This window comes from Parasteatoda tepidariorum, chromosome 6, assembly GCF_043381705.1.
Source record: "Parasteatoda tepidariorum isolate YZ-2023 chromosome 6, CAS_Ptep_4.0, whole genome shotgun sequence".
In the NCBI taxonomy this organism is placed as follows: domain Eukaryota; kingdom Metazoa; phylum Arthropoda; class Arachnida; order Araneae; family Theridiidae; genus Parasteatoda; species Parasteatoda tepidariorum.
This window is the reverse complement of record NC_092209.1, coordinates 857,850-881,090: the sequence shown is the minus strand read 5'-3', so window position 1 is coordinate 881,090 and position 23,241 is coordinate 857,850. Positions and strand designations below refer to the sequence as shown.

The window sequence follows — 23,241 nt, the reverse complement described above, 5'->3', positions numbered from 1 at the left end:
ATGGATGTTTCCTTTCATAGCAGCATGATTAATCGGAAGTAGCTCTATCTCTAATAATGAAATATTTTATTATTTACTTATTAATGTTAAACTCATATCAGTTGTGCTCAATAATTAATGAATTAGTCTTCATTGACATTTTATATTTTATTACATAAAATGTCTCCTCCGTTGACTATTACATCTCCTCCGCGGACAAGGCAGAATTTAAAATATTTTAAATCTTCTAAAAAATAAAATAGAAAACTTGACCATTATTATAAGGACATATAACAAAAATAAATAAAGGCATTTATGTAATTTTTATCACTTTTTTAATTACTTTTATTACTTTTTTAATTACTATTTATACCTTTTCAGTGAGAATGACCCCTATATTATTTTTGAAAGAAAAAAAAATCCTTTTCGGTTTCGCACATATTGGATTTTTTGCTAGTAAATTTTAAAAAAATGCAGTTTTTAAAATTATTTAATTTGTCAATTTATCCTTTCTAGTTTTGTGTTTATAACTGAAAATAATTAAAATACAGTTTGTTTGACGATATAATGGCATTAAACTTTGCTTGTAGGGGCCAAGAAAATATGTATATTAAAACTTCGCAAAACAGGCGCAGAGTCTCTATTCAGATTTTTTCACTCTCGTGAGTTGGAATTTTTGATTGACGATAAATTCTGCTCATAAGGGTCAGAAATCGATTGAAGCTTGTGTCATTCAGCACAGACCTTCTATTTAAATGTGAGTGCTCTAGCTTGTCAGAAAGTGATCAACAATCTGCTGGACGATAAATTCTGTTGGTCAGAAAAAGGATTAAAACTTGTTTTTTCATCATGCATAGTATTTTAGATCAAATTTAGAATCGCAATTATGATTATTAGTAATATCACAATAAATTCTGCTTATAGCAATCAGAAAAAAGGACTTAAAATTGCATTATCGTCATGCGCAGATGGGGTCGAAAATTAGTCCAAAACTTCGATTGCAAGATTCCACCCTCACACACTTGAAAGAGGTAGTTAAATAATATGATGGGACTCTATCAATTAGACAAGTTTGCCGAAAATTTTAGTATTTTATAACTGTTTCATTTGAATCTAAATAATTCTGTTTAAAATACATTAAGAAGACAATTATTCGCAATGTCACATCAAATTAAAGTATTTTATAACCATCGTTGAACAGCCGATCCAATTTTGCGTTTACAACCACTCATGTTCAACTCCGTAGTCTTGTCCTTCTGAACCCTATCCGAAAGACAAGGTAGCTCCTGGATCAAGTATTGAGAGAAATTTGCCTTTGATGGAACTAAGCCGCATGGAGAGGAAAACCTCCCACGGTTACCCATGATCCGTCTACTACTAAGGATGTTTTACACATCAGCACTGAGGTCGGTGCGAAATTTGTTGGGATTCGAACCCAGTTCACCTCGCTGAGCCACCACAAGCACCCTTTCTCATTAACTCGTTTGTAGAAGAGAGGTCGAAATCTCACATCGTTTCTGTACCAACTCCTAAATACCAATTATAAAGAAACTTCATAGTTTAAGTAAGAATAGATTCGTTATTTGAATTTATTGTGGCACACAGTTTTATACACTTAAATATGATATACATCTCGTTGTAGAATGAACTAGATGCTAAAATATTTATTGAACATCTTAATGTTTCAATCTAATATTAAAAAAACTATTTCTATCTAAATTATTGTTTAAGCAATAATCTCTTTAATCCAAGAAATGGACAGTTTTGGCGATATTAAACACCATGCAGGTCGATTAATATTTGGTTACGTTTTATTAATAATTTGTTTTTAATTTAAACCAAGTGATAGTAATTTTGATAAAAGTTTTGTGCGATGGATCAGGTGATAGAGCATTTACTTTCCAATGTGGCGAACCGGGTTCCGCTTGCACCGACATACAGTGCTGGCATAAAATATCCTCAGTGGTGAACGGTTCACGGATTAGAGTCCCCTTAACGTTGGGCTAACCGTGCAAGGTTTTCCTCTCCATGTAACGCAAATGCGGGCTAGTTCCATCAAAAGTCCTCCATGAAGACAAATTTCTCACAATACTTGATCCAACAGTTCGCTTATCAGGTTGAAAATGACAAGGCTACGGTAGTCGTAAACCCAAATAATTAAGTCGGCATTTCAACGACGTTCATTAAATAACAGTTTTGGGCAATAAAGTATGCATTTCAGAGTGAATTTTATTATTTTTTTAAATATTTTTATTTAATGTACCTTTTAATAATTCATATATCAAACTTCTTATTGCTCATCATTGTTGCTAAAATCAATAACAATCACTATTCTTTTTGTTTTCCTTACAATAATATTAAGTGTGAGGTTGAATACTTTTATTTTACTTAATAGAAAAGTACACTTTATGATGTTACTTAACACTAATTATTGCGATATCTTTTAGATAATAGCTAGTTAATGTTATATGCAATATGACGCAGTTTATTATTAGTAATGGAAAATTTTGTTATCGTTAAAAAGTTTTTCCAATTGGGTAAGTTTAAAATTAAGAATAAAAATTACATTTGCCATATAAGAGTTTCATCACATTTATGAAGTTTTCATTGGAAAAGAATAGGATTAAAATTTAAAATATATCTTTATTTTAAAATAAACATATATTTTAAAGCTGCAGATTTTCATCTTACGTCATTTAAAGGAAGTTGTTTTCCTAAAGAACACCCGTCGCATTTTTTTTATTTTTTAAATAATACGCTGTTAAAATTAAAACAAATTTTGTTATCAATAATATATTTTACTATACATATATTTTTTTATTATTCTCAATTTTTACGTCGATTTATACTCTATTATTAATTAGTACTTTTATCATAAACATTTTTGAAAACAGCAAAATAAAGAATAACGAAGCATATGGTTTTCAATCTCTCCTATGTCTATATCTAATGTTCATATCTATATGTTCATGCGTTCAAATTCTAAAATCATGAATAATTTTTTAATCTATTAAAAAAAAAATTTCGAAGGAAATTAAAAAGAACACAATATTAGCTTTTTGATCAGAGTTCAACCAAAAAAAATTTTTTTGCCTAGAAACTTAAAGATATTTTTCTGTTAACAAATAAAACTTTCCGAGCTATCCTAAAATATTGAATGAAAAACTTTGTTTTTATTTTTAACTGCCTCAACTTGATTGTTTAGCGACAGAAAAGAATTAGATATCGCTATCTTGAATTAGTTTATGGTTATCTTAATTTATTCCATTTGCGGAGGTGACAACACGTAGCTGTTTATTGGGACCATCGTCCAATACATATAGCTTCCTATCCCCCTCCTCAAATTTTTTCGAAGTTTTGTCTAACCCCCTTATTTTGAAGGAAAGGAATCTGAATAAGAAAAAAATATGTTTATTCAAAAAAAAGTACATTTTTGTGTTTGATTTCATAACTACAATTAATTAGCTACAATAATAGTTTACAACAATTAATTAGCATATTTGAGATCAACCCCAGAAACCAGTAAGATTGACACTTACAACGTGAAAATCAGATCATTTTGAACGAAAGTTATTCAGAGTGATATCTTTTTTTATTTTGCGTACCGTACATAGGTGTGCAGCACGCAAAATTACCACCTAGAATGTTTTTTTATCTAATGATCGGATTTTCACGTTCTAGAGCTCAATCTTAAAGGTTCGAAAGGATGACCTGAAATATGCTAATTAATTAGTGCAGACGCTATTTTAAATTACTCAATCAGACATAAAACGTACTTTTTCAGTAAAAAAAATCTTTTTCTCTATGGATTCAGATTTCTAACTCTCACAATATAGGGGGTAGTACCAATTTGGGAAATACGGTCCCAATCGATTTAAAGTTTGGACCCCTTAATTTTCTTTTTGAGTATTTTGAGAACTTAGTAAGCGAATGGAAAAAATTTCGCACGCAATTATAAAATTGGTTTGCCCAAAGATAATTCCATGCAAAATATAATTTTTAGTAAACATTTATTATTTTTTTATATCAAAATACAACATTTAAGCGTAATTGGTAAAATACTTCCTCAGAAAACGAATTTTGAAAATAAATTATTTTAAAGTAAGCATTTTTACATGGCAAAACACAATTCACACGAAATCGGTTAATAGGTCCTGAGATTTGATTTCTCAGGGCCTATTTGACCAATTACACTCAACTTCTATACTTTGCCATTTAAAATAGTATTCTTTAAAATGATGTAAAAAATTTTATACCTAACAATTCAAAAGTTTTTCAACTATTATTAAAGAAAGTAATAAAAATTATAAATATTTACTAAAAGTTATATTTTGCATGGAATTGTCTTTGAATAAATGAATTTTATAAATGTGCTCAAAAAGGTTCTCGTGATATCGTGAAATTTGCAGAAAGTAAAATTAACATTACGGTGTTAGATCTCTCTCCTGACCAAACTATTGGGAGTCAGAAATCCGAATCCGTAGGGAAAAAATAGGAACGTTTATTCAGAGAAAGTCCTTTCTGTGCCTGATTTCGCAACTTAAAATACCGTCTGGTCTGCACTAATTAATAAGCATATTCTAAATCATCCCTTCGAACCTTTAAGTTTGAGTCCTAGAACGTGAAGATCCGATCATTAGATCAAAAGTTATTCGAGGTGGTATGCTTCTTTTTTTTTTTGCTACAATGAGTAATGTGCAAAAAGAAAAGAAAAAAACAATTTAAACCCTAAATGTTTCAGGAATTCTCGTTTCAGGATTCAATCTTAATGGTTCATGAGGGTGCTTTTAAATATGCTACTTAATTAGAGAAGACGATATTTTAAATTACAAAATCAGACACAAAAACATACTTTCTCTGAATTAACTTCTATTTTACGATAGATTCGGATTTCTGACTCCCAAAATCCAAAAGTTATATCATGCAAAAAAAATAGCTTTTGGTAAATATTTTTATTATCATTTAAATTAATAGCAGTGGAAAAAGTTTAAAATGTAAGGTGTTTAATTTTTTACATCACTTTAAAGAAGGCAGTTTCACACAGTAAAATACAAATTCGAACGAAATCAAATCGTCAAAACAATACGTTGACAAAGGGTTTGAGAGCTTTCTATAGCATAATTCTTTGTCATAACCAAACACTTATGATCTTTATGAACAATAATTTTTTTTTCTTTTTGCAGAGTAAGAATCAGAAAACTTGTTTAATCTTTTACTTAAGAATGACAAAAACAAGAGGTTTTATAAATCATTTATTAAGGTTTTAAATATATACAAATAATTTAATTCAATAAATGTACATCAAAATGCTATTTTAATTGTAGAGTTTAATCATCAAAATATTTATAGATGTAAATGAGCAAAATCATTTGTTCTTATCACAAAATCTTCTTTCAAGCACAAATATGAATTTTTCTTCCCTTTTCAACAAATTAATTTATAGCAACTTAAAATTACTTTTATTTCCGTTAAATATAAAGAAATCCTTTACTAATAGAGTTTCAAATTAAATATAAAAAAAATCCCTTACATTATATGTGTGCAATTGAATCACTATTAATAACATAAATTAATAAAAAGCATTTCACTACAAAAAAAAGTAACAAATTACAATAATTTTTCTGAAGTCATGCAACAACAAGGTTAAAATATACAGACAACATGCAAAATCTTACATACAGTCTGTATTGCCTTAAAAACGAGAATTTGATTATTTCAGCACCAATTTAGTTGAAAGCAGTTGAATTGTCAAAATCATAGGTTATATCATTGTCGATATAAACGTCATAATTTACAAATTAAGTTTTTTCCAGTTAAAAATTTATTGCAAAAAAACGTAACAATGTAGAGGAACATTTGTCATTAAAAGAATACGGCATAATGATACATTGTGTTGATGATGGTCGTAATGCGTTTCACAAGTTCCTTGAATGGGGGCCTTCTTCTAGGGTTGTCATGCCAACATTCAAGCATCAGGTCATACCTGAAATTCCAATACATAACTAATCATTAAAAATTAGGGAAGAAAAATAAATAATATGACACAAAATTTTAAAAAATTTAACTACAGTGATCCCTCATTTTTCGCGGCCAATGGGGACCAGAACCTTCCGCGAAAGCTGAAAAATCGCGAAGTAGGATTTTCCCCAAGGAATTTTCGTGTATGTGGTTATACGAATGTTTTAAATATGTAAACAGTATTTATAATTTACACATTTAAGACAAAAATTACAATAGTATACGTATTTACTTAAACGTGTCAGTGCTAATTAATAAGGTTGATTACAAAACCTTATACAGTAATAAACATTAATCATTGCTTTCTGAGAGAGGCCAAGAGTCTTGTGTTGGTGGCAGAGGAGAGGATCTCACTTGACTCGAAGCTTTAGGCTCACTCAAAGACTCTTCTGCTGAAGGAGCTGACGGTAGAGCCGGGAGCTTTACCTTGGAGAGAAACATGGAGCTGGGTAGTTGTTGTCTTTGTTTTTTTCTTTACCTTCAAAATTCCCCTGTACAAGGACATAACCCCATCAACGCGATTGCTGAACTCGATAGCTCGAACCATATTGTCGTCGATGTCTTGTGCAAAGTGTTTCATCGCTCTTGCCATGTTGCAGATTCTCCAGGGTAAGGCCACGCTTTTCAGTTTCTCCTTCGTCTTCCTCTTCGTTTTCTTCCTTACTTGCAGACTTTGTCATCTCAAAGAGGTCTTCATCGGTCAGTGGGTCGGAGTAGCAATCTATAAGGACGCTGATGTCTTCTTTTGTCATGTCAACAAATCCTTCATTCCTTATGATGTGAGCCAGTCTCACCGCCATCTCCACCGCTTTATTGAAGGTTATTGAAGCAGTTTTGCGGATGTTTGCTTCCTCTTTCTTGATGTACTGCACTGTAGATTCATTTACCCCATAATGGCGTGCCACAGATGCATAACTTCTACCCTCTTTGATCATATCTAAAAGTATCCACTCGTACTCTTATTGGCAGATGTCGCACAGGAAAAAAAATCATGCGCCTTTATGAGAGACCATAATATGAGAGCTCTGAGTCAACTCATCTCTTTGTTTGACATGCAGGGATCTTTCTCTCTTGCGGATCAACGTGAAACAACGCTTCTTTCCGCAATGTGGCTGCCGACATGGTAGTATTTTTTCATTTTTATTTTTTGATGAATATTTTGGAAAAATCCGCGAAGCACTGAAGTTGCAAAACATGAAGCGCGAAGTGGCGAGGGAATACTGCATATTCATATTTAAGTAGAAATTTTTTTATAGAATTTCAGAGTTAACTCGTCCAAGGTTTTTTTCTTTAATAAAAAAATTCTAACTAAATTATTTCTATTTTATTTATACCATTAGACAAGTTGGAGATTCTTTTTTTAAATTTCACTTTTTTATTTATAGTTACATTTTGTACAAATCCAGCTTTTGTAAAGGGATTTCTCCTTTTGACTTCAGTGATTTATTTCTCTGCTATTTGTTCACTCACATCTTTTATCTAGAATCTTTTAATCTTTTTCTTTTCTAGATCAACATTTCTTTTTTATATGCTTTCCTCTTCTGGAACTCAAATTGTATTTAGTATTTTTTCATTCATACGTCTGATAGACAACATATATATATAAGTTGTTTTCTCAGTTTATGTGTTACGGAAGCTACTGCAACTTGGTTTTAACAATGATACTTAAAAACGTCCACTATGTTTAATCTAGCATCCATTTCCTTTTGCTGTTGTAAAGAATGTGATATAAAATGAAAAATTTAAGTATCAACTGTCCTATAAAAGGCTACTCTTTAAAAAGAGTATTTCAGTTTTGCATCCGTATCAGTCGACCAAACTGAACTCGATCGACTTCTCAATAGAACTCGGAAACTCTCGAAAAAAGACATCCATTTCAATGACTGTTGGGTAACTTTATCGATTCTTCGGGAGTCATTTTTTAAAATCTGGATTTAAGTAATGGAGGAAGAGCAAATTGTAATATACCCCTTATATTAAAGACATCTAAAAGAGGCTATATAATGTTACTACACTTCAAAGCAATTCCAAAAATAACCTCTCTTTTTCGAATAGTTTGTAGTTCTTTATTAAAAATCATATCTTTTAGAGAAATTAAAACTTACTTCCAAAAGGGTAAACTATCTCTTGTTCCTTGTAGCTTTAATATCAAGATTTTTTTTTCTTTGGTAGAATGAATGGAGAAAACAGTCTGGAAGTACCTACCAACCCTTACTTTTTAAAATGTAAATGACTTTACATGTTTTCAAGTTTTAATCCTAATTCAAACACTATAGTGTTTTAATAAGTAGAATAGGGTGTTTAATACATTTCAAATGAATTCGTAAAAAATCCCTTTTGCTGTAGTATCAGGTGTATATTTTAAATTATATTATGACCTACAACGTCGGTTAGGCTGAAACACAACAAAAAATCAAGATGTTTTTATCTGAGCAAGTCAGAAGAGCATATCCTTAAACAGGCACATGCATGCCTTACCGTGAACGATCGAAATTGAGAGAATGTGGGCTTTCGCTGGTGAATGTCGACGATCACGTAGTCGCTTCGGTGAATGTCCGAAATGTTTGTTGTATGCGATTTGATGTTCATTTATTCGATATTTTATTATCTGCGGAGGCCAGATTAGGAGAACCATCAGTGTTTCAAGTACCAGTTAAATGCATACCGGACAGTGGCACTTAAAAAACATTGATGTAGGGCATACCGGGCAGTGGCACTTAACTAGACCTAGTATATATTTCGGACATTTACCGAAGCAACTGTGTGATTGTCAGCATTCATCGGTGGAAGTCAACAACCACCGAATTTGGTCATTTACAACAACATGGATATAAGTTGTTTTAAAAAGGTACAAAACTTTAATGTCTATTTTTAAAATGCAGAAGATTTGAATCTCAGAGCAGAAGATAAATCCAGAAAGTTTTTGCAAAATAAATGCAGAAAAGTTGGCAGCTATGTAAATATACTAACTGGTTTTTATAAGGGTTCCTTTTCTATAGTGTATGATTAGCTACAACTGGTTCTTGCATCTATCTAGACAGGCTCTAATCAGCCTCTAATTGTGCCATCTATAGTATTAATTTTTAACAAAACTATATTTTCTTGATAAAATTTGGAAAAAACATTTATTTTTTTAATAATAGTGAAAATAAAGAGACTTTTTAGAATCTCATAGTAATAAAAAGGATTTTTAGGGAAGAACTTAAAAAAATAGAGACCAAGGAAAATAGGGAACTACTGGTAGTCCTGTAAATATCACACATGGAAACTATTTGGTAAACCTCAGAAATTTCTACAATTTTAAAACAAAGGAAAATATATTTTGAATATTATGCTAAAAACTATTATTATAATCTTTGCCTTTTTGTTTTGTTTGTTATATTTTGGAACTTCATAATTTTGATCTAGAAGAATAAGACATTGGTTTAAATGGCCGAGCTTCGGATGTTATTTCCAATTTTTTGCATAAAAGTGCTGTTTTTGTGAAAATTCTTAGAATTTCTGAAAGCATCTTTGTGTTTTGGTAAAAATTACAAAAACAAGTGGTCTGCCGAGACTCTTTGTAAAGTTTCCTAATTTTGTTAAATATTATTTAGTTAGAAAAAATTTTTTATCACTTAATTATTTGGCAATATTACTTCTTTAAGTTTCCAAGTAAATGATATATTGAATAACACACTAATATCACTGATAGGGAAAAATTTTGATATTTAAACAATATTAAACAAACAAAAAAATTTAAACTCAAACAATATTACAGTACAATGTACAATAAGAACAAATCATTAAACATTTTTGTTAGTGTTAACTGACACTCTTTGAATGCAAAATATCTTACCATTCATGTCTGCAATTTGGCCATTCTAATCTGTAACCATTCTTTAAAAACTCCAATACATTTGATAGTCCTGGGTAGGGTTCTTTACCAAAACGGAAGACTTCCCACATAAATACACCAAAAGACCACCTGATATAAAAAATATCTTACATTACACTATAACATAATAAAGTTATTCTTAATTTTTCAAAAATAATAATAAATGATTTAGTGTCAATTTCTATCAAGAACAAATTCGAACCTTTTGGAGTTATAAGGGTCAAAATATTTTATTCAGGATTTATACTCAAAGAAGAAAAAATGCAGTTGACCCTTGTGGTTTAGGTGAAAATGGACACTAGATCGTAAGTGCACAAAAATACTGTAAATATTAAGTTGTAGCTGAAAAAATACCTGACACATCTTAAGAAAGCAATACCTTAACAAGAACACAATAATTAGTAAAAACGCAACTTTTTTTATCAATACATAAACCCTTTAAATTAATAGGAGAAAAATTCATTAAAAGTAATATACTGGTTAAGAGCTGCTATTTTTGATAAACAACACGCATCAAGATAACGAACCACATGTTTTAAACCAAAAAAGATCAACAAAAAGAGTAAGCACAATTTTCTAACAAGAAAAATAATGATAGATACATTTAATATATCGTTTAAAAAAACAAAGAAGACCGTAATTTACGACAATTTATGGGGCTATATCACAAGAAATTGTTTTATGGTAACATCAATTAAAAAATTGCTTTAAACTGTTTTTTTGAAACTTTTCGAAATCAAATGACTAAATTCCTGTCGCTATATAACGGTTTAATGTGGATGTTCTAATGGACAGAAAAGTAACATAATGTCTATGCAACAGAACTTCATGTATCTTTAATAAAGGTCGTACTAAAGAATGTAGACTGCATCATAACAAGAATTAAACTTTATACAAGAATTTAACAAGATTAACAGGAAAGAAACACTAATACACCTATTAGACATTAAAAGCATTTTTTAAGAAAAAGGAAATATAGAATGAAATTAAGTCATTTATTAAAAAAGATATACACCAAGAAGAACATTCACACAACAGGATTTCCACTCAATTTTAAGAATATATTTCCAAGAATGTTAAAAAAATCTCATTTTTGCTAAACATTTTTTCTATTCACTGAGCAACAAAACTTAGTTTTTGATCTAAAACATCTATTGAATATTATATTTTGTAAGAAACATAATTTCCCAAAGTGAAGGTTTACTAATATGTTTAAAACACAAAAATATATGAAGAAAACAATATTTTGCACAAAAGCGGGGAAAAACTCACTCTGTAATATAGTTATTATTAACAGTATATTAACTAAAGCATAATTTCATTAATACAGGGTGCGTAGCCAAATCTTTGAATCAAAAATAAGCACTTTTTAAAAACTTTTCAAGCACTCAAAAAATTCATATTAAATCAATGATATTATTGAAAAACAAAAACTTCTTATAAACAGTTTTAGCGTTAAAAAAATAACAAAAAGAAACGGGCGTAAATCGAAACAATCAGTACTTTCCCACATCACCGAGTGAATTCAACTTGACCCTGAACTCAGAACAAAAGTACCCTTACCCCCTACGTCAAAAAAAGTCTTAGAAGTAAAATAAAATAAACAAGAACAAAATTAAAATAAATTAAAAAGAAAAACATTTCATAAAGATCTGATATTCTCTATCCGAATTGGAGCACTCGGGTTTCGGTTTCAAGTGTGCGCGCATGCGCAAGTCATAATGTGGGTACGACATGAAGTCCGCGAGAATGATTACGCAGCAAACTCCCCATTTTTCGTGAAATGCATGGGATCCACCAGATATCACTGAAGGGAGAAAAAAAATTTTTCGAAAAAAAAGCACTTTTTAAAAACGCCAGCTGAAAAAAGCACATTTAAAAGCTTTTAAAAACGAAATCCCCAAAAAAGCACCTTTAAGTACTTTTTACAAACGCTACGCACCCTGTTAATAGTTTATCAAGAGAGAAAAATAAATTTAAGGAAACAAAATTTTTACAAAAAATATTATTTTTAAAGTAAATTATTAGTAGTTTATTGCTGCAAATATTTAAGAAATTTTTTCAATGAAATACAAGAAGTTTTAGTTTCCAGGATTGTTCAAGGTTTTTCCCAGGCAATAACTGGTAACTCTTAAACTTTCGAAGAAGTGGAATTTAAACACTAAATGGAATAAAATAACGCTAAAATCATTGCAAAGGATCCTAAATCAAAAAATTAATATTTTAATTATGCTAATTATCGCATTTGTATGATGAATAAATTAAGGAAGTTCATAATGGGATATTTAAAAATAAATTAAAGAAATTTTATAGTTTAATTAAAGAATAAAATTTTGCTGTCTTCAAATGCATGATATGACGACCCTAAAAGCATCATTATGATGACACTATTCTGTGGGATAAACACTTTATGTTTCAACTCTATTCGTATTTTAAAATTTAGAGAGTTCAGTTCAACTTAAAGCAGTGGTCGGAAGTAGCGCACTACAAGTAATGTGGTTTGGTACTTTTTTTTTTAAAAAAAAGTAGCGTACAGAGGAGTAGTGCGATATAAAAATAAAAAACAGTCATTTGTAGCGATTCCTGGCAACCTTATTCTAACATTAGTTTAGAATTGTAACACAGCTCTAACGAAAGTCATTTTTCGAATTTGATGAGTAAAAATCATAACGGGTCTGTCAATGGATACAATGAAAATTACCTTATGGCTGGAACTGAGTGACTTACAGCGGTGGAGATGTTTTCGGTTCATAGGTTCTTTAAAATCACAACGTCAACAATCAGATATATATACGCAAGCGATACAAGTGTTCTCCGGGGTGTATAGTAAAATCTTTCAACAAAAAATAAGCACTTTTTAAGCACTCAAAAAATATTTTTAAGCACTGTATACATTAACAAAATGCAAAATAATTTTCAAAGACTTCAGATGATCATGAGAAAATAACTAGCTTCTGATAAGATTATATTAACCGTTATAAAATGTTCGAAAGATATTTCGGTTCGATATCAGGTGGAAAATTAAGTCTGAAATTGAGAATATCTTGCAAAATGCAGAGTTGCACATGAGCAGGCAATAATCTCACCGAACCCAGCTCAGTAGACGCACATACGGACTTGCAAGTATTTCATCAAACATGTAAAATGTCTGGCGCTTTCATACGCTATGGACCAACGGTACGCCGAAATTAATTGCGAAACCGTTGAATAGAACAATGTGGAAAGCATTCTTTTGCATAATATGTGGCGAAAATCGACATGGAACGAAAAAAATTTCCTTTTTCGAAACGGAAAATTAAGCACTTTTTAAAAACGCTACGCACCATGTTCTCCCAGGCAGTCGTGACTTGTCAATGTCTCTAAATCTGCCAGTATGTCTCTAAATCTGTCTCACTCCAGTTCTTATTCGTAGCCAAGAAAAGGCATTCATTTTCATTATGTATTTTAAATATAGTTTTATGAAGTGGTAGGACAGTCCAGAGCAATTTGATTGAATCAACTGAGTGCAAGGAATTCAGCCTGCTCGTTACAGTATATGCTACAATGGTTGGGAATCCACTGAATGATAGCGCGGTGTTTCCTTGTGAACTAATTGCTTGGATCAATCCCAAGTTATTTTAAATTGTGTTATTACAAGCACATTTTATGTTAAAGCAGGACATTTCGTTCCTGATATTTTGGGATTGCCATTTTAGTCCGGTTAATGTTCCTTTCATTCATCATTTCTGTTTTAGATATTGAAATTTAAACTATTTTATGAAGTATGCAAAACATTTCAATGCAATTGTAATGATTCTAATTTCTATTTCATTAATTATTGGCTGCTAACATATAACCTCTTTTCATTTTCTTCAAGGTAGGAATTAATTGAATTCCAGATTGCAATGCTTGGAGGCATATAAATCATTATTATTTTTTTGTCAGTTGATCCAACTTAATCATAATATTTTACATGTTGTGGACAACCTATTATAAATATTCTTAAAAATTGAGATATTTAATTCTACACTGAATAATTTTTGAATGCTAAGTAACCATTCAAAGCTCAGTCAATGGAAATAATAAATAAATAACTTACTATATTTAGGACCATTGAATTGGGGGAAAAAACTAAGAAGTGGGATGGAAAATCAAAATAGACAAATTATTACAGCGACTGAATCAGGAAGGAATGGCAATGGGACCAAAACGCTACTTAGATATGTGTTTTAATACATTACAAAAGTATGTTTAACTTACTGTATAGAAAATAATTTATCAAATAATAATTAATATATTTTTAATAATTAATATAAGTAGTTCTTTAATATAAAAATTATTAATATGATTAATAATTTCAATTAAAAAATAATTCAATAAATATAGAAATAATCTAGGAAATGAAACCTGGACAACTGCACGGTATGAAGATAGATTTGAACCCTTGAAAGAAGAATTCAAACAAATTTAAAAATAGAGAAGCTACATAAATCAGTTGTAGAGCCACTTCATAAGAAAAGGGTCTCTATAAGAAGAAATGATCTAAAAAATGATGAAATTGAGGGAAATGATGAAAGAAAAGTCATTTACAAAAAGAAACCTGAGAATTGTTAAGATAAGAACCTGTAGATTGTTTACGAGAGGCCAGTTCCTTCTTGGGTTGCAGTGTAAATAAGTAAAAATTAAAACAAAAATAAAACTGCATAACTCAATATTCTTTTTTGTCAAAAAGAATATTTACTTTAAGAAATAAGATCAAGTTAGAAAAGCTAAAATAAACAGAATGATTAATAACTGCAATTTTATTATGTGCTTTTATGATAGCATACAGGTGGAGAGACCTACACGTCAGAGTGACTGCTGAACTTTTGTTTCTCAATGGCTTCTGGTGCCATCCACTTGACAGGCAGCTTCTTCCGGGAGTCGATGCTGCTCAGGTAGTACCCCGTCTCATAGGCATCTCTGGAGAGGCCGAAATCAGCAATCTTTATACGATCCTTGTCTACCATCAGGATATTTCTTGCTGCCAAGTCCCTGTGGATCAGTTTCAGATTGGCAATATATTCCTAGAACGAAATTAAACTTTTTAAAGCAATGATTTGTTTCTATATAATGCATATTTTTTTAAATAAATAGACAAGCTTCAAAAAAAATGAACAGCCACAACATCCAATAGAGAAATAAGGTTATAACATAGATTAAAAAAGATATTTCTTTTATCCAGTAAACTGAAAACTGCTTCATAACAGCTCTAAATATTCAATGTTCATCCCAATAACAGTAACCAAGTACAGTTCTTAAGGTAACACTACTGTTTGGAAATTGCTCCCTCTTTTACAAAATAATCTATAAATAAAAAAGCACCTTCATGTAATTTACTTAATGAAACTTAAAATACTGTCCTCATGGTTGTGGTGCTGTGCGACTATATAAGAATGAATATATATATATATATATATACAGTGAAACCTTCTGTTATGGACACTACTGCATAACGGACGCCTCTCATTACGGACATATTTTTAATTCCCCGGGAATCTTCTATGAATAAACAATTACGTACATTCTCCGTAAAGAGGACACTCCCGTAACCGGACGTGGACAGTCATTTTGGTCCTGAAACTTTATTTTCTATCTCTTCAACCCGGACACTACTTTTTCTAAATTTGAAAACAGAACTATTTTTGCTTTAAATTGCAAGCTAAAAAAAAATTCAACTTTTCACAATTTTCAAAGCATGTAAATTTTTTGCCTTATCCATAACTAAAAATATTGTTAAGCTATTTCACTACTGAAGAATCCATCTTTCTCCTGTCACCTTGCATTATCTATCTAAAGAACGGAGAGAAATAGTACTGCTCTCCTAAAATAATTCGGATATCGGAATCTTTTGATCTTTTCATCTGAAACCACATACGTGATGAGACCCCTCAAGTTGAGATGACATTTTAAATGCTCTAAGTGCTTCTTCCCCATTGAAAATTTCTTTAATTTTCTTATCAATTTGAAGACTGTACTTAACACAACTGGGGTAAAAAGAGAACAGAAGTATAATCTTTGAGGTGTTCATATAAATGAAACATCTATTCAGACACTTGATAGCTGATGAATTGTGAATAATCAACTCAATAGGTCCTCATGACTTACAGGTATGCATTGCTTTTCTTTTTCTGTGCATCATGGAAGGTTTACTTTCAAGAAGGTATTAACCATGTTTCCCATCAAATAATAAGTAGGTGTCAGGGGATGTAAACGTAATAATTAAAACCAACTGAGGACTGAAAGCTACTATTCGGTATCATATGTCTTATTTGAGTATCTACGCTAATAGGAAAATTATATTCATTTACAGCTACATCTAGAATGATGTACAGTAGAGAACCGATTATCTGTAACGATCGGGACCATCGCGATTCCGGATAACTGATTTTTTCCGGTTTTCTGAATCGCTACAAAATGCCGTTTTTTTAATGTTTATAAAACGAAACTAAAAAATTCTTTTGAAATAGTTTTAGAAATAATAAAAAATTATAAATAATAATACACTTAAGTTTAAATAAGGAAAGAAATTATGAAATAAAAATTATATACAGGCTTATTATGTTATTATTAACATTAATAACATATATAAGCTATTTGTGCTCATGTGAGATTCGTTTACGAACGGCTTTTGATCTGTCCTCTAAATCAGTTCTTTCGTCAACTTGATATGCCGTACGCTCTAAATAACAAAATGGGCTCAAAATCTTGCAGGGGGAAAAAAATTTTTTAATGGAAGAAAATTAATTTCCGATTCTGAATTTCATTCCGGTTATCTGGTTTTCCGGTTTTCTGATTTCCGGATAAGAGGTTCTGCACTGTATTTATATCAAACCTTTTTATATATTCTTTTTTATCTTTCTTAAAGTTTACATATATATCCTTGTAGATAGTTATTGTAGATTATTTAATTATTTCTGCATGTTTGAAAATATTCTAAAAACAATTTACGGTGTTAAACTTTGTTATTAGGGTACCCATCCCGTAAACAGACAACTCTCATAAACGGGCAATTTTTTCGGTCCCAAGAATGTTCGCTTAATGGAGGTTTTAGCTTAATGTCCGTTTAACGGAGGGATATATATATATATATAACGTTGTTTCCGAGTGGATGGATTAAAACAGGTCTTAGGCAGAGAAGGAGGGTACAAAATTTATTAATTAATTATTAGACAGAGAGCAGTAGTGTACACGAAAAGTTGTGCTTCTTCATTATATGTTAGGGAAAATCTTGCAAAGTAAATCTGTAATATGTTTCAATTTAGGGAAAGAGGGAAATCTTAGTAATTGTATTTGGTTTATCAAATAGGTCGAGCGATTCCCACAAAGAACAAAGGGAAAAATATCTTGCTTTTAATTATATGCATACTTGAGCTACAGGTTCAGACCCGAACACGAAGTCCAATCTTGTCTTCTATGCAGCAGACATGAAATAATAATTAATCCAAAATATTACATTTTAATGTAATTAAAATTAAATAATTAAAAGTTACATAAAATAAAAAAGCATATCTCGCCGACGATTGCGAGTGAGAAAAGTGTGTTTAACAGATGGACAGCATCGCATGAACAAACTTTTGCGTGAATGTTTATATCTTAACAAAACTACAGTTCACTTCAGTTCAAAGTTCAGTTAGTAGAAGTTGAAGTATCATAGTCTCATTTCACAACTGCGTCAGGGGGCAGTTGTTGTTTGGGAGTTTGACTCAGTAGTGAGGATACCGCAGAGCCAAAAATAGATTTAAGAACAGAATGCGAATTTAAAAGTGTGAGAATGTGTTTCGATTAGGTAAATAAAATAAAAGAAAAGGATATTCAGAAAAGAACTAACATAAAAAGATCAATTGAAGCTTATTATGTTGCATCCCCCCTCGCCGAAGATTTTTTAATTACAATCCAAAATTTTAAAAATTATCTATTTGCAAAATCTTTACTCTAATAGAAGCACAATTAAAATTAAAAGAATCATATTTACAGTTTTAAAAAGAGATAAAGTAATATGACTTATACAGGGGTGATTGTGAACCCAAGTCAAAATTCCGGAAAATTTCTTGAGTTTAAAAAAATAAATAAATAAATAAATAAAAAATAATAAATTTTAAATTGAAAAATTAGAAAAACATTTAAACAAGGTTTTTTTCTCTTTTTTCTCAATATTTCTTAGTTTACTTAAAATATATATTTAAAATTTTACACATACCTATACCATTTATACATACCTATGATGACCTGGAGAAGTAATTAAAATTTACAAATATGTCTTTCTTTCTTGAGTTTATGATTATAACAACTATTTACTGATAAAAAATTAATATTAATCATGAATATAAGTTTATAAAGTATCTCTCTGGCTCTCCCTTACAAACAAATAAAATAAACTGTGTTTTTAAGTTCCACCTTTGAAAATTTGATTTCCGGAAACTTCTGTGATCAATGAATTTTTGAAACGTCTGGACCTTCAATTTCCGGAAACTTCCGGATCACTGTTAGCAAAAATTCCGGAAATCCGGATTTTTTCCGGAGCACAATCAGCCCTGCTTATAAAAAAATACACATTTGTACACATGTTAAAAATAATAACATAAATTGTTCAAGGAATAAAAAAATTGTAGTAGCGCTACCAGCAAACTTAAAAGTTTGATTTTCATTTTTAATAGTTTTTGTGACTTCAGTTTTTTCAGTTCCAAGTCTTTTGTTTGAAAATCACAACAAAGTTTTTTCACCATAGTATACCTCATAATCACACACTTTAAATAAATCCTTCAATCAAGGTAAAAAACATTAATAAACATTTTTTCAAAATGTGTAAGTTAAAATGTAAAACATAAAATACAAAAAACAGTTTTACAGGAAATATTTCTATCTGAAATTATCTTCAGTGCTGTTTACTTTGTTTGAAAACAAAATAAAATAAAAAATGACATAGTGGTTGATACTCTGATGTCAAAGTACAAAGTAATATTTAAAGTACTATTTGTGTTGACTTTAAATAGTTTTATTAGTCACAATCAAGTATTTGTCATTTTTAATGTTTTTATTTCTATTTTTAATGTATTTTGAGTGTATCCGGATACTATACATTGTAAGTTTGTGTTTGGTCACTTTATCTCTATGTTGGAATTGACTTTCAGCAATAAGAAACTTTGCTTGTTTACGGAAATGTCTGAGCGATGAACTAAATTACCAACGTTGGACTCAAGCATTAATGTCTGGTTGTTTTTCAATTCAAGTTCTAAAAACATGTATTTTATTCATTTTTCCAAATTATTTGTATTAGTTTCAACATATTTTGGTTTGATTTATAATTTCTACTACACCGCAATTGCATTCAAAATAAAAATATTTTAATGGCATTTTTATCTTAACCCTAAACACTACAGTAAAACAAAAATATAAATTCTACTAATCAATAAATCAGAGAAACTATAACACATAAAACAATAAATATGAAAATAATTTCTTCAAACATTTTTTGTGTCAATCAATTGATTGTTTAATCACTGCACTGAAAAAAAATTCAAGAAAAACAATTTTAAACAGTAAATACAATCAATGTATAAAAATTAATTGTTTCAATGGAAACATCAAATATTAGGGGGGAAAAAATTTTAAATCATAATCTATGATTTTTGTTTATTTACAAGAGTGCTTTTTTTTTTTATTAATCAATAAAAATTAAAGAAATTGTTTTATGAGAATTGTAAAAAAAAATTACCACAGAGAATATGTGAAAAAGTTCGAATTAGTCCAAGAAGATATTTTCAAAACTGCAACATCATAGATAAAGTTCGTTGAAATTCCATGAACAAAATTCCAAAAGCAAAGAAGAGAGTTGCTAGGGAAAAAATTTGTTTCTTCGTTAAGATGATTCATAAATTAACACCGAGAGTGAAGGAGAAATTGAAGCTTATTTTTCTTTGAGTTCTGAGTAGGAGGGAGGGAATGTAGAACATCTAAGTAGACCATCGTAAACCATTCCGGGATGTGAAAACAATTCATTGACGATAAAATCCAGAGTAGCACTGGGAGAGGCAAAACTAAGCTTTGTGTAAGCCACTTGTCAGGTGCAATAATGCATTTATAAAAAGGATGGGATTTCAAATCGTAAATTTTTTAAATTCTATCAGAAGTCCAATGCAGTTATTCTTTTCATTCCAAGGGGGTGAAATATATTGAAACTCAGCTCCCTAGTAGTATTCATTTCCTTCAGAACGTAGACATAACATGCAGCATAGACAAATGGAAATCGATGATCGTTAAGTTCCACTGGGCGTAGGTATCATTTACATAAACAAAAAGTTTGATGATTGAAACATTTATTTTGTGTTGAAGATACTCGATGAATTATGAATCGCCATGAGTTGCAGAAGAATTTGACTTGATAAATTTTCAACTGTCCATATGAATGAGATATTCATATTTTTGATGTACCCTCTTCCGATTGATTTAATTTCAAAATTTCAGATGATTACTTTAATGAGATATTACATATCTTTGATGTACCGTACCCCCTTCCCGACCGTTTAATCCTGGCGACTTATAACGTCGTTGCCGAGTGGAAGGATTAAAGCAGGTCTTAGGCAGGGAAGGAGGGTACAAAATTTATTTATTAATTATTAGACAGAGAGCAGTAGTGTACACGAAAAGTTGTGTTTCTTCATTATATGTTAGGGAAAATCTTGCAAAGTAAATCCGTAATATGTTTCAATTTAGGGAAAGGAGGAAATCTTAGTAATTGTAATTGATTTATCAAATAGGTCGAGGGATTCCCACGGAGAGCAAAAGGAAAAATATCTTGCTTTCAATTATATGCATACTTGAGTCAAAAATAGATTTAAGGACAGGATGTGAATTTAAAGGTGTGAGAAAGTGTTTCGATTAGACATAAACATAAAAAGATCAATTGAAGCTTTTTATGTTACATATACATACATATATATATCCAAAAATTTGACAAAAAAAAGTGGGATTTTTAAACTTGTAAGCCATGTGATTATAATTCCCGATTACTAATTTTAAAATTGTATGAATATGAATCACATGCAGGATTTTAAATTGAGAGAATATGAATCCCAATATGAGGCTTTTAAATCACGTGAATATGAAACTACATCAAATTTAAAAAATGCGAAAATACAAACCATGATGCATAATTTTTAGATCATGTAAATATGAATCACGATGTATAATTTTTAAATCACACGAATACGAATTCCAATGTCTAATTTTTAAAGCATGTATAAATACGAAAATCGATGTTTGATATTACAACTGCAAAAATGAATCAAGATATTGGATTTTAACAGTAGAAAGACTGAAAGTTAATATATATCTATAATGCCCAAAAGCAGTCAAAATGACTGGATTGTAAAAGAATAAATGATGTGTAAAGAAATTTGCTTAAAATTAATTTTTAATATTTTGTATATTATTAACAGTTGTATAACAAGTTATTAGTAAATATTAACAATAAAAAAATTATATGTTGTACAAAATTCTAAGAAATTGCGTCTTTTTATACATCATTGTTTTTCTAATTGAATATAAAAGCAGTCAAAATGACTTCCTTAGGCAATCTAGTGTTAAGCTCGCGTGTATACCAATCATCGCTACATAGGGTTTTAAAAGCGAGAAAATTCAAATCGCGATATTGGATTTTTTAATCTCGTAAATAAGAATCGCAATGTACGATATTTAAATCTCCTGAATAAGAATCGCTATGTTCAACTTTCAAATCAGGTAAATACAAAAATCGATGTTTGATAGTAAAATCGCGATTTTAAAAATGCCTAAATACAAAAGGTGATATTGGATTTTTAAATCTTGTAAATAAGAATCAAAAAGTACCATATTTAAATAGCGTAAATAAGAATCGCAATGCGCAACTTTTAAATTAGGTAATCGTAAATAAATATAATTATTTTATTTCAAAGACTGAATTTTCAACAAAAAAAACAGGATATTTATTTTTAAAAAAAACCTGAAACTTTTAGAGAATCGGAGTTTTTGATAAAAAGGATGAAATCTTCTAAAAAGTGGAAAAATCTCATCCCTGTATAAAGGTCAACCAGTTTTATCCCAAGGAAATGATTTTTAGAGAAACTTCAGAGGGAGGAATGAGGACTTCAATTCTTTCGCTCTGCAGAAAATTAAATTTCTCATAAAATATTTTAGCTTGTGTTCTTTCAAGTTGCCTTTTACTTCACCCCTAGTTTGAAACAGTTGCTCCTGAAATTCATACTTGATTTGGGGATTCATTGAGTTTTCTCTGGTAAATCTCATATGATTGCTGGCAAAAGAAATTTTCTAAAAAATTATTATTATTATTTGTACATAAAAGACAATTAAAAGACTTATTCTCATGCACTAAAGTAACCTTTACAAAATTTAAAAAGAGAAAGAGAAAACTTTTTATCCGATAATTTTTTTTTCTTCTCATCAACACATAAAAGAATATATACATTGAAAAAATTTCAAATGATTCCTTTTCCGCACTTCATCGGATTGAAAAAAAGGAATTTTAAAACCTTGGAATTTCTGACATCAGTTGAAAAAAGGTTAATCATAAAATTACGTGTATTTACGACAAAATGGGGTGAATCGAATGCAACAGAAAGAAAGAGTTCGAGAATCAAGCGTTACAATAAATAACATGGTATTAAAAATATCGAAATTTCAAAAAATATGCAAATATTAGTAATGATAACTGGCAGAAAACTTATTGAAAAAATGGTTGAATTACCACTTTAAATAGTGAATATTGAGCTATGTGATCTAATTTTTTTTATCGTAATATTGGATTAAAAAAAATAAGGAGACAAAATCATCAACAACAATCACTGCAATAAAAAAAAATAAAAAAATTTTAATTTAAAAAAACTTTCTTGAAACTCAGCATGGATTTAGCGAAGATCGAGCATGCAAAAAGTATTTACTAATATGTGCAATTCAAATCTTTTGTTTCCTAATAATATCGTATGCAAATAAAAAGATTTAAAAAGTCATGTGGATTTCAGTGACAATAACAGTGATAAAAGTCATACGAAAAAACAGTGGTATCGTTGGGTCAAAAAGAGACTACTAAATACAAGAATTGAATTTTACGTGTCATGATAATAATGTATAAAAATATTGGGATTTTTAAAAATAACATTAAAAAATTCTGAGCAATAGTAGCCAATAAAACGATTGAAACACCGTGTAGATTAACAATGGCAGTGATGCAAATTGAGCGCGTCAAAAAAGTGATTACTCAAACACCAAATTCTCATTTTGCATATCGTAACAGCAAAATTTTAAAAAACATCAAATCAGTTATATATATATATATATATATATATATACAACGA

The 23,241-nt window shown here is 29.9% G+C and overlaps 1 protein-coding gene across 2 annotated transcripts in view; it reads right to left on the bottom strand.

Moving 5' to 3' along the window:
• Positions 1-5,215: 5,215 nt before the first annotated feature.
• The window catches only part of LOC107437039 (fibroblast growth factor receptor 1-A), a 58,581-nt gene continuing 40,555 nt past the window's right edge, over positions 5,216-23,241 (bottom strand). For both annotated transcript variants that reach the window (XM_016048906.4, XM_043042780.2), the window contains 3 exons: positions 14,699-14,919; positions 9,836-9,964; positions 5,216-5,962 (listed from right to left, as the gene is read on the bottom strand). In XM_016048906.4, the coding sequence (XP_015904392.2) occupies positions 5,842-5,962; positions 9,836-9,964; positions 14,699-14,919 (471 nt within the window). In that variant the 3' untranslated portion in view covers positions 5,216-5,841. The remainder of the gene's footprint in view (positions 5,963-9,835; positions 9,965-14,698; positions 14,920-23,241) is intronic.